At 41.5% G+C, this 14,474-nt stretch overlaps 1 protein-coding gene across 6 annotated transcripts in view; it reads right to left on the bottom strand.

The window, feature by feature from the left end:
* The window catches only part of FBXW7 (F-box and WD repeat domain containing 7), a 217,178-nt gene that overhangs the window by 87,098 nt on the left and 115,606 nt on the right, over positions 1 to 14,474 (bottom strand). For all 6 annotated transcript variants that reach the window (XM_029076398.2, XM_039913749.1, XM_039913750.1 and 3 more), the window contains one exon: positions 12,434 to 13,000. In XM_029076398.2, coding sequence (XP_028932231.1) covers positions 12,434 to 13,000 — 567 coding nt within the window. The remainder of the gene's footprint in view (positions 1 to 12,433; positions 13,001 to 14,474) is intronic.

The raw sequence follows: 14,474 nt of genomic DNA, 5'->3' as shown, positions 1-14,474 counted from the left end.
GGGGAAACAAAATAATTTCAGGTTTTAGTGGTGTATCAATGATGATTTTTTTTTCTACAAAAAAACCCCATGCTGTCCTTTTTCTTTGCCTTTAATTTAATTTTCAAGATCCTCAACCATAAAACATTACAAAATAGGTAGGTCCTTACACGTCCGCAATCCCGCACATGATCAGAGTTCATCCTACTTAAAAAGAGAATGCAGAAAATGAGCATATATAAGGTGTCAGACAAAGGTAAGAGCGAAACCACCTTCTAAGGGAGATAATAAAATTATACATCATTTTCATATTACAATTCTAAGCTCTGTATTATCTAGAAAATGTGATGCAGCCAACTGTTACATTGGCATCCACAAATTAATCTACCTAATCCTTCTCAGCTGGTTAATAGCATGCTAACAAAAGGGCACACGGCTATTATTATCAATCAAGATATGTAAAGTGAAGAACGTCTGCATTTTAGAAAAAAGCAAAGAATGCTTTAGGATCAACATTCTTGGTCATTGCTGACAAACAACACTATCAATGTTAACTTACTTTCTAAGAGCCTATCTGTGGATATAAGGACAATCTCTTTTTCCCTTTGTTTTCCCATAAATAACACCACTCATTAGTTCTAACTACCAAAAATATTTTCCTCATATGAAAGAAACTGGGGCCAGAATTTATGGTTTGGGGGATATGGTATAATAGTGGGGGATTAAGACTGTGAGCTTTATGCTGGACAGAGACTGTGTCCAACTCGATTTCCTTCTGTCTACCCAGTGCTTAGTACAGTGCCTGGCACAGAGTAAACACTTAAAAGTCTGACATTTGGAAAACATAAGAGCAAGAGGCTTCTAACCTCCCCTCTCCTTTCCTCATATAGTTTAAATACTGAATTTTTCAAATAATTTCTAAACCTATGGAAAGTGAGATCTCAGGAGCCTAGCCCTACTTCGTGCTGACTCCATTATTTAATTTGTGTACCAAAGAACATGTGGGCCAGATTTTTAAAAGGCTAAATTAAGAACTTTGGGCATGGACCAATCAGACTACTTGAAGAGGAAGTGTGGGGAGGTAAGAGAAAATCAATAGGGTGTGTCCTCTTTCCTCTCATGGGGAGATTCTTAGAATTCTTGGTGGGCAGCGGCTTTGTAGAATTGTGAAGCTATGGTATGTCAATTTACAATTTTCCAAGATCACAGTCTACTTGAAGCTAGAGGTAGAATAAACAGGTCCTAGCTCTTCTTTTCTTAAAGTCCAGATAACTTGACAAGCCTTTCTGGCTACGTTTATAGCATCCAAATCTTTTCATAAGTTGTGTGTATGCTCCGAGCAAATTAACTTTTGTTTTTGCATTTGTATTCACGTGTACAGTGGTCTTCACACAACAAGCACTCAATAAATGACTGAAGGGTTTTGGAAATAAGAAAATAGACATCCTTTCCACTTCTGAAAAGTGTTATGATCAATTAGAATTGTTAGAGAAATTCAGCATAAGGATAGTAATAATAATAATTACAGAATTTAAGCGCTTACTACATGCCAAGCACTGTTCTAAGCACTGGGGTAGATACAAGGTGATCAGGTTGTCCCATGAGGGGCTCACAATCTCAATCCCCACTTTACAGATGAGGTAACTGAGGCACAGAGAAGTTACGCGACTTGCCGAAGGTCACACAGCAGACAAGTGGTAGATCCGGGATTAGAACTCACATCCTCTGACTCCCAAGCCCGGGGTCACACAACTAGCTCTAAGTATGCTAGAACTGTCTGGAACTCGGCTCTGGCATATGGAAAAGTCCTGGAACAGGTGTTTTGGGCAGCAGGGGGTGGCGGCCCAACCTCCAGACTCTACTGGGAACTAAAGAGCCAACAGTCACGGCTCCACCTCTGACAATTTCCTCTACCCCAAGACCCCGGGCTGAATGCTGGCATCTTAATTCAGAGGCTGCTTGTCAACCGCCACTTCCCATCTTTCTTCAATTCATTCAACTGCATTCATTGAGCGCTTACCGTGTGCAAAGCACTGCACTAACCACTCGGAAGAGTATAACTATAAACAGGAACATTCCCTGCCCATAAGGAGCCTCCACCCCCCACCAAACTTGGCAACCGGGGCTGCCATCATTAGTTAGAAATTTAATAAAAACAAAACTCAAACTCCTATGTATAATAAGGAACAAATGATCAATCAATCGTACTTATTGAGCACCTACTGTGGGCAGAGCACTGTACTAAGTGCTTGGGAGAATACAACAGAGTTAGTAGCTTACAGGCTACAGGGAGATACAGATGTTTATATTAATAAAGTACAGATATGTACATAAGTGTGAGGCTGAGGGTGGCTGAATATCAAGTCTTAAAGGGTAGAAATCCAATTCCGTAGGCGATGCAGAAGGGAGGGGGTGGGGGAAAAGAGGCCTTAATCAGGGAAGGCCTCTTAAAGATGTGATTTTAAATAAGGCTTTTAAAGTGGGGAGAGTGGTAGTCGGGCATATATGGAGGTAGAGGGAATTCCAGGCCAGAGGGTAGTCATAGGCAAGGGAGTTTGGTGACCAGGTAGATGAGATCAAGGTACAGTGAAGAAGTTGGCATTTTGGGAGTGAAATATGGAGACAGGTGAAGTAGGGAATCAGCGAGGTAAAGGAAAGCAAGACTGAGCAGACTGAGTGCTTTAAAACCGGTGGTTTGTTTGATGTGGCAATGGATGGACAAACGCTGGAGGTTCCTGATGAGTGGGGAGATGTGGACCTCACTATTTTTAGAAAAACGATCTGTACATCGAAATGAGGTAAGGACTGGAGTGAAGAAGAGACAGGTGGCAGGGAGGTCAGCGAGAAGGCTGATGCAGTGGTCAAGGCGAAATTAGATAAGTGCTTCGATCAATGTAGTAGTTTGGATGGAGAAAGACAGTTTTTAGTGATATATCTGAATAAGCTCTTGGGTGCCTAATGGAAATACAAGTGAATAAACTACTGTAAAATACTGGGCTTACCAATCTCCAAAATTGATTTACAAGCTTTTATTTAACCTAAGGATAAAGTGATGTTACGATTTTCTTTAGAAATGCCAAACTAAAAAAAAAAAGAGTCAAAGATGGTATTTTTTAAACCTGGCTTGAGGGTAAACCTATAGTTTAAAGATTGTTTGTACTGTATTACGAATACGGTAGCTACATTCTATTGGCTTACAATGAAATCTAATGCTTGGGTGAATATTGTAGTGCCCCACATTTACGTCTGTCAAAGTCAGCATTAAGGAAGCATACTCTTTCTTCCTTCGTTCAGAAACTGAACTCTTGAAAACCATTACAGACAGAAATAGAGGGGTTCAAGAAAGGTGAACCACCTTCACACTCCCCTCCCCATTCTCCCTTCTTTGCCGCCTATGCACTTGGACCTAAGTACTTGACATTCACCGCACCTCCAGCCCCATAGCACTTATGTACATATCCTCATACTTTGCCTTTCTGTAATTTATTTTAATGTCTGCTTCCCCACCTAGACTGTAAGCTCCATGTGGGCAGGGATCACATCTACCAACTCTTTTGTACTGTACTCTGGCAAATTCTTAGTACAGTACTCGGCACACAGTGAGTGCCCCATAAACACTACTGAATAACTGCATGATTAAAATGGTCCCCAAACATCTACACAACTTGGTAAGACCAAAAAAAAAAAAAAATCAAAATAATGCAACTAGAAAATGAAGTTCAAATCAGAAAAGATTGGTGCCTACATTCTCAACTGACACAGTTAGACATGGATTTAGAAAAAGAAAGGCATAAGAAAGGCGGCCTCGTCAGCAGAGGTGACTGTTGAATCCCTCCCCTATGGATCTGGTCCAGAGGCCTTTCCAGTCTCACCAGGAGCTAGGTCACGTGACACACCTGGCCCCATCCTCCATACCTGTTGGGAACCGAGTGGCTAATCAATCCATCAATCATATTCATTGAGCGCTTACTGTGTGCAGAGCACTGTACTAAGCATTTGGGACAGTACAACAATAAAACAGACCCTTTCCCTGCCCACATAAGGTTGCGCCATAGGATGCCAAAGCAACTGATCAAATGGTGTTTGGGCACTATTTCACTCTGGTGGACTGCGGTCACAATCTGTCCTTTGAGCTAGCTGGGAAATTTGTAAATTTATGAGAAGAATAATAAGAAGCAGGATAGCGAAGTTAATAATGCTGCTTCTATATGACAGACCATTATTTCTTTTCAAAAATAGGGAGTTATATTCTCTGGCAAACACAGGGTAGTATAATCAATAAGGCAGTAAACTAGATAGCAAGAGCTTCAATTTATTTCTGATCTTCAGTAGCTTTGCCAGGTTAAGGAAATATCGCTTAAGAATATTTTGAAATGCTTACAGTGATAATTAGTTCCTGCTATATATGCACATTATCTGGCTAAAGAGAAAATTAGACAATGCAACTATTAAAAATACTTGAGACCTTGTAATTAGACATAAGGGATTATTTTTAATACTTATAAATTTGCACATAGTAGGGTTCAAAATGGGAGTTGTCAGAGAATTCAATAGTCACCTATAGCACGTAATCTTTGTGGTTCATATGGTCGTGCTAGTAAATAGAACTTGGAAAACTGGGAGCTGGGATAGGCAACCACGCCTGGAGAAATAGTTTTCCTTGGGCTTTTCAACAATTTATCTCCATGGTGTTTTATGTAAGGGTAGTTAGGCTAACAGCAAGGCAGTGAAATACAAACATAGGATAATACAAATAAAAAGTCACTCTTTACACTAAGCTTATCAAGCAAGCTCCTGTGGGCAGGGATCGTGTCTACCAACTCTGTTGAATTGTACTTTCCCAAGATTTTTGTACAGTGTTCTGCACACAGTAAGCGCTCAATCAACACCATTGACTGACTGAGCAGACCTGCCACCCAACACTCTCCAAGGCTACACTGTCGATGGTCATTTCTGGAAATTCACCCTTCAGTTCTTTACGCAGAGGTCCAACAAAGCAAGGTCTTCTGGAAGAAACCATTCTAGACCCCCAAAACTGAAATCAGATGTTGAACAACAGCATATGTCCTATATTTCCTGCTCTGTGTAATTTAGAAAAAAAAATAGCCTTCTCATGCTATTTCATTATGGCATTTGTTAATGGCTTACTAGGTTTCAAGCACTGTTCTAATCAGTCAATATTTGATACTATGTGCACAGCACTATACTAAACACTTGGGAGAGTAGAGCTTAATAGAGTTGGCTGATAAATGCCCTGCCCATAACAAGCTTACAGTCTAGAGGGGGAGATAGACAGACATTAATATGAATATAAATAAATCAATTATAATATGTACATACATACTGTGGGGCTGGGGAGGGGCGAATAAAGGGCTGGGGCACATCCAAGATAATCAGGTCAGACAGTCCCTGTCCCACAAGGGGGCTCAGAACTAGTCTTGAATTAATTTCTGTAAAAAGCAATTAGAGCCTACAAGTTCCAATTTGAGTATCTCGGGATTCCATGGGAATGTGACGTGTAATGGGCTCCCAACCAGTTCCTAAATTGGTTCCTCACTCTCACAACGAGGGACAGGAAGAGTTCCCAGGAAGAATGAAGGAAGAGGGCATTCATTAAGCAATTTCAGCAGTAGTCTCAGCAATAAAGGGTCTAACCATGCCCTCTACTGTTTTACAGAGACATACATGGCACTTCTGATACACCTGCTTCAAAAAATCTTAGCTTCCAAGACGAACAGATGCGATCTACATATACTGGGGGCCATTTTCCAACTAGGTTTCAGTAGCATCATTCCACGTTTTATTTTTAATCAATTATCCACATTTACTGTCAAGAGGATTATCAATCTAGTCCTCTGAACAGAATAGATGCTCAACAGCACCCTGTGAATCATTTTCCTTTGAAAAAAAGCATATTTTTTCATTTATTTTAATTTCGGCTTGAGTATCCCCATATTATGAGAGAAATGTCCAGATTGGAGAGAAAAGCAATAAAACCAGTAGTGGGTTAAAAAAAAATTGCAAAAAGAAAGTTTAAGAAATTGAGATTATTTTAATTTGAAGATGGGAAAACTGGTGATTGAGAATCCAACAAACTTCAAATGGCTTATCTTTTGACACCTCTGCCATATTAGTTCCTGGCTATATCTTGGATCCAGGAAGATATGATCGGTCCCTGCGCCAGTACTGGGAAGGTTCACAATCAACTGATCCCATCTCCCACTCAATCCAGTACAATACACCTGAATTGCTAGACACAATCCCTCCCACTCAATCCAGGCAGAATATAGAAATGGGGCTTCACTCTTGAGATTCATGAGCGGCACAAGCCTGGGGGGGGGAGGGGGGGTGGTCACAAAGACCTGGGTTCTAATTCCGGCTCTGCTAATTGCTTACTGTGTGACCTCGAGCAAGTCATTTAACTTCTCTGTGCCTCAGTTTCCTCAACTGTAAAATGGGGATACCTGTTCTTTCTCCTAATTAGACTGTCTCATGTGGGACAGGGACTGTGTCCGACCCAGTTAACCTATTCTTATCCCAGGCCTTAGAACAGTGTTTGGCACATAGCAAGTGCTTAACAAATTCCATTAAAAACAGCAGCCTGCTCTTAGGAAAAGCACCGGACTTGAATTCAGGAGACTCTTGATGTATAGTCCCGAGCTTCACCATTTGTTTGCTGTGTGACCAGTGGTAACTTCTCTGTGCTTTGGTTTCCTCATCTGTAATACGAGAAAAAGGTACCAGTTCTCCCTCTCTCAGCCTATGAGCCTCATGTGGGTCAGGGATTGTGCCCAGTCCGATTAATATCGAATCCAGTGCTTGGCACATTGTAAGGGCTTATACATACCACTATCACCACCATCCTTCTTTCAGTTTTCCTGAAGGAGGGTTGTGCGGTCTAGATTGAATCTGATTCGTTGCAGCTCCGTTGCAGTGTAAATATCTATAATACTATTTATTTACATTGATGCTATTGGTGCCTGTCCACTTGCATTGGTTTGTTTTGTTGTCTGTCTCCCCCCTTCTAGACTGTGAGCCCGTTGGGTGGGGATTGTCTCTATTGCCGAATTGTACTTTCCAAGTACTTAGTACAGTGTACACAGTAAGTGCACACAGTAAGTGCTCAATACATATGACTGAATGAAGAAAAGCAGCTTTGGGAGACGCTGACAGTCGTTCGGCAGTAGAGCCAGAGTGTGGTGCTGCGAGGGGCCCAGGATCAATTTGGATCACATGGCCAGCCTTCGAAGGGTTTCAAGATCCAGACAGAAAGAACCCTTCACCTGCAGCCTCCTCTCTGGGCAAGTGGCTGGCTAAAAATACCCTGACATAAGCCCAGACGACACAGCTGCGGGCGACTTAGATCAATCTGACTTGACCTTCTAAATTTTAAGCGGACTCTTGGGAAAATCACACAGAAGCCCCCAGGAACCAGCTTGACATCTCTGATTGATTGAGTAGTGCAGATCGGATTAATAATGAGTTCCCTGCTCCCTTGAACTCCAGGAGGGAGCCAGAGTCAATCTGGATCTCCTACTCATTCCATATGAAACCCTGTCCTTTGACTGTCTGTGCTAATACTTTCTTACAATTATTTAAGGGTTTGGGCAAGGGGATATTGCAAAAATTGCTAAAACAAGGTCTGGAACATACTTGCAGATTTCAATTAATCCTGGTCTCCCTGTTCTTGATTTGTTCAGGAAATAGAGTTGGCTGACTTCAAGGCCCCGGTCTATGTCGACTTCAAATCATGCCCGGGGCCACCGCTGGATATAGTCAACTTCCCTTAAGAGCTGCATTAGACCTTAGGCTTCCATGGGTAACGTTGTCCTTCCTTTCCAGTCATCAAGAAACTAACCCTCTATTTCCCACTGTCTCGATGATTCATGAGATATGGCATTTCTAAGAATGTAACCTCTGTCCCATGTGGGACTTTACTGTATACAAAGGATTGTTGAAAGAAGACAATGACTACCTGTTCTGTATCTGCAGGCCAGAATAAGAAAAAATGGGTTTAAATTTTGGCAGGAGAGTTTGAAAAGAGTTAAGGAGGAAATCTCCAGTATAAGAGTGATTTAAGCACTGAGAGAGAATACCAGGTATCTCCAAACTGAAGATCTTAAAAAGGAAGATTAACGATGACTTAAATAATTTAGGAGTAGTTGTGCCGATGACCTCCGGAGGCCCCTTCTAGCTTTATGATTCTATGAGCTATAATGTTTAATAATGAAAAGGAGACGAGGAAAAGTTAACAGCAATTTTATGTATGAACCACCTGGCCCTTAGAGAAGCAATGCCCTTTTCAACCCCACTATGCAATCGTAATTATTGTTCTACTTTTATTGGCTCTCCCTGGGCTTTATAGCTTTACCCCTCTAGACAATAAGCTCCTTGTGGGTAGGGAACATGTCTACCCACCCTGTTGTATTAAGCTCTCCCAAGATCTTAGTATAGTCCCCCCACACAGTCATTACTCAATAAATCCCCTTGACTGATTGATTGATCTTATTAAGGACTAAGTTAGTCACTTTCTCCAGTTTTATGTCCCATTCACAGCAGATTCACTTCTTTAATGTTAACTATCCCTCGACATAAATTAAAACCTTCCGATTTTTATAAAATATAATGATTTACCCTAGTCAAAACAAACACTAACTATTGTTGAATATTACGGGAAAGCATCATAGCTTCGAGGTAAGAGCATGAGCCTGGGAGACAGAGAAAGTACATTCTAATTCTAGCTCTGTCATTTGCCTACAGTGTGACTTTGGGCAAGTAACTAATTTTGTGTCTCAGTTATCTCATTTGTAAAATTGAGATACTAATACCAGTTCTCCATCACTAACACTGTGAGCCCTGTGTGGATGGAGATGGTGTCTTATCTGATTATCTTGTAACTAACCCATAGCTTAATATGGTGTTTGGCACATAGTAAATATTTCACAAATACCACAGTTGCTATCATTGAATACTTGCCTTCTGAGTGACCTTGGACAAGTCACCTAGCTTGTGTGTGCCTCAGTTTCCTCACCTGCAAAACGGAGATAAGATACCTGTTTTCCTTCCTCCCTTAGATTGTGAGCCTCATGAAGACAGGGTTAGTGTCTCATCTGATTGTACTGTATATACCTCAGAGTTTACATACTTCAGTTTTGTCACATACTATGCACCTAACAATACCCCCTGTATCATCATCATTATGGAAGGAACAGTGACTATTACCATAGGAGGAATAAGAAAACTGGTGTCCAGTAAACAAACATGATACCAAAATTCCTTGACTAAAACCACCTCTTTGTGGACGGGGAATGTGTCTACCAGCTCTATAATACTCTCCTACAAACTCAGTACCGTGCTCTGCAAAAAGTGCTCAATAAATACCATTGCTTGATTGACTACTTAATGATAGATGTGCATGCAGCAATCCATGATGGAAGCCCATAATGGAAGGGTGGGGGTGGGGGAATGGGAAACAGGGTGGAGAGAGAGAGAGAGAATGATCCAGGCAGCAGAATGAAGTATGGACTAAAGAGGGGAGAGACAGAGGAGTCAGGGAGCTTAGTGAGGAAGCTGATGCAGTAGTCAAGGCAGAATATGTTGAGGGCTAGTGAGCACTCAATAAATATATGTAATTGATTGCTTGGATCACGGTAGTAGCATTATGGATAGATAGGAAGAAAGCTAGATTCAAATGAAAGACTTCTCCAATAAATACATATCACAGTTTTATGCTTTCTAAAAGAATAAGCAAACCAAATATCCCACTGAGGAGTACTCGTGGAGCTATACTACCTTTTAGTGGAAAAAGAGAACAAAGGCATCCCACAATCAAAAATGTTCAAATCATTTAGTTGCACCATTCAAAAGGGACCCTACAATGAACACTATAAAAGAAAAGTAATTGAATCTTCTTCAGGCTAAATTATTTGTCTTTCACGCTGTTCATTTTAGGTTCCCTTTTGAATTGAGTTGTTGCATTTTGAGGAGTGCACTTTTCTATTTTCTTAAGGATCAGCTATTTCTTATGGGGTTTGCTAGTCCATTTCTTGTCCCAGGTATGTAGTTTAGACAGTACGCTACATTCTCTGGAGTAAAGGCTGAATCCATACAGTTAGGTCACCTCTCTGGAAGATAAGATTGGCAAACTCTGAGGTGACAGGCTCACAGACACCCAGAGTGAAATGAAACAAGGGAGAGAAAGCGAGAAAGAAATCGAGCGGGATAGAGAGGTTGCAGCAAATATAAAATGGACACTTGCCTAAAAAGAGATGCAGAAATGCATGTAATAAAGGATGCACGTGCACACCCGTGCATACATCCAAAGAGATACACCAGAGACTGAGTAACGGAGGCACCAGGAACACTGTGTTGAGACCCATACGATAAAAGGCAATAGCGGCAGAGTGGCTGCTAATTGAGTCTTGGGTGAAATGAAAAGGTATTTGGTTTCATAGCAGCGGACCAGGGATCTTCTAACTTTGGCAAACAGAAGAAACCAGAGAGTGGCTTGGCCGTTGATCTAAGTTGAGTCGGTTCAAGATGCTACCGTAAGAGAGGCAGGCCTCCTTCACTTGAGACTGCTTTCCACCTTGTCAGTCTAGAGGCGTACTCAGTCGTGACTTATCTGCCAGGTCTTTTAACTTCCTTTTCAGGTACACTTGAACAGATGATCAGTGAAAGTGATATCAATGACACCTTAATGTTCAAAGAATATACTGTGCCTTACCCTGCCTCTCACTGAGGGGAGAAGGGAAAATATACCACTTCCCCACACCTTAGAAATGGTGGCTGTGCTGTGCAGCACCATCTCAAAGTACAAAACCTCTCTTGCATCACTTCTTGGGTGCTGGAAAACAACAGTGGGCTGCCTCTCCGGAAAGTTCCCTTCCTAATAACAATATTGTTGTGTGCTGATTTTCAGCCAATTTTTTTTTTGCGGTATTTGTTAAGCGCTTACTATGTGCCAGGCAATGTACTAAGGGGTGGGCTCAGTCCCTGTCCCACAAAGGGCTCAAAATCTTAATTCCCCTTTTACAAATGAGGGAACCAAGGCCCGGAGAAGTGAAGTGACTTGTCCAAGTTCCCACTGCAGACATGTGGAGGAGCCGGGATTAGAACCCAGGTCCCTCTGACTCCCAGGTCCATGCTCTGTCTACTAGGCCAAGCTGCGTCAAAACATCCTTTAAACACAACGCTTTCACTTTGGTGGTGTCAGAGGAAGAGAGGAAAGGTGTTCTCTTCCCCACGGTGTCCGAGGAAAGAAAGACAAAACAGTGGGTGGGTTGTTGTTGGACGGTTCTCCCCTTTCAGTTGGGAAGCACGGTCAATCCAACCACTAAATCCTGGGATATCAACTGAATGGAAGTTGTCTACACATTTCTGTGCAGTTCTCAGGCAATTTTATTTTTAAAAAGCACACTAAACTGTAAATAATTTACACTTCCATTTGTTTCCTTGTTGTCTGGACCAAAATTAGTCGTTCTGGGCAAAAATTAAAGAAAATCAATAACATATCTGCAAGCTTTCAGAATTGTGAACTTTTCCATCAGACACTATTTTACCAAAGTCTTATTAAAATCAACAATATGAAATTTCACACAAATTTCTTATTCATTCATGTGGAATTCATATGGAATTTCTTATGGACAGAATGGATGAAGATCCCGACTGTATTTAATTAGGTGTCCTCCAAAATAATCATGTGTATATGTGTAAGCGAGCATTAGAAATCTTTAGATCACAGAAGATATAGAAGATCAAACAGGAATCTCAAAAATCATGGAAGAGCAAAGGGATACTGATGCTTCATTCTACAGTTTAAAATTCTAGTTTCATACCGGCTAAGCAGGCACAAATTTCTTTTGGTGGAAAAGTCGACAGCTAAATACTTAAATAGGTTCTGACTCTAGTCAAGCCATTTACGTGCAACAGAAGAGATTGTTCAAAAACAGCATCAGTTCTCATATCCTTGACAAGGAAACATTAGACAACATATAGATATTGATGACGGAGTTTTTTTCCCCCCATTCTGTATGCATGTCTCCTCCGTGGGCACCTTCTGAAGATGAAGGAAAGTTCTTCATTATTTATACAGAGCATGACCCACAACAGCCAACAGTACTACACAGCCTGAGAGGTATGCCTCTGGGGAAGAATGGAAAGAAGAAAATCTCCCAGTCCCACAGAGTATTTTGTTACATCTCATTTGTAAGGAGTCTACACTTAATGCTTTGAATTTGAATTGAATTTGAAAACTGCCTTCTTGATTATGTATGTACAAACTTCATTAGCCAAACTACAACACTCTTAAAGCTGAAAATGTGTACTTATTGTTCAGGTTTGTTCTAGACATCATGGTTTTTTGAATCAAGAAGTCCAGACCTTTAGTTTACCATTTTTGGTCTCCCGACCCCTGAATTAGCAAGAGTGTAAATCATGAAAAGAATTTACTCACTTTTGTGGTCTTTGTATAGAATGGAGAGGAGAGCTGGTGAATGGGCAAGTCCACGATACTATTGGAATTTGTGACACTATTACTATTTGTGTGTTCATCCTCCCTACTGCTGTCGTCAGACTGATCAAAATCATCACTCTCCTGGTCCATCTCCTCCTCCTCCTCCTCGTCCTCTTCCTCTTGTTCCCCAGCATGCTCCTCTTCATCCTCTTGGTCTTCTTGGTTACCAGTGGATTCTTCATCGACTGCAATAAACCGATTGTTGTTTTCTTCTAATTGTTCTTGCTGGGAATCATTTTGGTCTCTGAGTCTAGGCTCTGCCCCAACAAGCTCGCCGTTTCGCACAATATGTTCCTCTTCCTGTTGTCTTAACTGCTGTTCCTCCTCCACCACTCGATTCATCTGTTCCTCATCTACTTGGCTTGAGGAAGCATTACCTCTTAGAGAGCCTCCAGTTCGTCGTCTCTTGCTGCCCACAGACAGCAGTTCCTGATTCATTTCCAAAAGCCAGCTTGCTACTTCTTGGACCTTGGCTAGACTATCTGAAGACGCGAAGGTTTTCACATTCTGCGGAGAAAAAGGAGAGCAGCAAAATTACTACAGACATATACAGTTCCTTGCTTCCCCTTTCTCAAGAGTTCAATTGTACCGTACAGGTTCAAACAGAATTTAAACCTGCGAGGGGAACAGGGCTTGACTGTACTAAGTCTACAAGAATATCAATATTGTAAATCCTTAATATGATGAAATTGAAAGGTTAGTTTTAGCTCACTAAAAGGAGGTTTTGTTCACGTCTTTTAAAAGGAATGACAAGCATGTGTTGAGGTGACCGATGAATAACTTTTTGTTTAGTGAATTGGAACTCACTATAAAGACACTCGCAAATAGACATTCTTTTAAAAGGCCACATAAGAGTGATATCGAAGGGTGTCGATTCATCTTATTTTCTAAGAACAAAACCATAACCTGCAGAGACAACACTCGCCTCTCTAACTGTAGCAAATACGGATAAAGGTTGTCTTAGTTGCTTTCATAAATACAAGCATTTCTCGCAGGTTAATTCATTCGATAGTATTTAATGAGCGCTTACTATGTGCAGACCACTTGGAAAACGCTTGGAATGTCCAATTCGGCAACAGATAGAGACAATCCCTGCCCAGTGACGGGCTTACAGTCTAATCGGGGGAGACAGACGGACAAAAACAAGACAACATAATCATGAAAAATAGAATCAAGGGGATGTACACCTCATTAACAAAATAAATAGGGTAAGTGATTCCTTGGATTTTAACCCCTTCAAAAATGGATAGCCACAGTTCTTCCTTAATGTCTGGTTAGAATTGGAGCGGGTGCTTCTGACAGCGTGCCACTGTGCTGTCGGGTGGTACACGTGCATGAGGGAGTCAGGATGCTGACCGGGCTGTCTACCCCGTGTGCTTCCCAGCGCTTAGTACAGCGCCTGGCACGCAGTAAGTGTTTCAAAAAATACCCTCATTATTATTCTCTGTAACGTGGGTGAGTCGAGAACAAGACTCCCTCATGATTTTAAGCACGCAGACATAACAATTGAGTATGCTTTGCAGGGATGGTATTAGAAAAGTTCATAAATCAGCACTTTCGTTTCAAAAGACATTTGAGCGAGCTCAGAATGGAGCTATTACAATTTGGAGAAAATGAAATCGGCCACTAGAGGGGGATCACATATCAACAGCATTTATTGAGCACCTCTTAATGTACACAGCACTACAGCATGGCTCAGTGGAAAGAGCCCCGGCTTGGGAGTCAGAGGTCATGGGTTCGAATCCCGGCTCTGCCACTTGTCAGCTGTGTGACTGTGGGCAAGTCACTTAACTTCTCTGTGCCTCAGTTCCCTCATCTGTAAAATGGAGATTAAAAACTCTGAGCCCCACGCGGGACAACCTGATTACCCTGTATCTACGCCAGCACTTAGAACAGGGCTCTGCATATAGTAAGCGCTTAACAGATACCAACATTATTATTATTGTTATTGCTTTTGTGCCTGAGGGAAATACGGTAAAGG

Source organism: Ornithorhynchus anatinus, chromosome 12, assembly GCF_004115215.2.
Source record: "Ornithorhynchus anatinus isolate Pmale09 chromosome 12, mOrnAna1.pri.v4, whole genome shotgun sequence".
Lineage (NCBI taxonomy): Eukaryota > Metazoa > Chordata > Mammalia > Monotremata > Ornithorhynchidae > Ornithorhynchus > Ornithorhynchus anatinus.
This window is presented reverse-complemented; position numbering and strand designations above follow the sequence as displayed.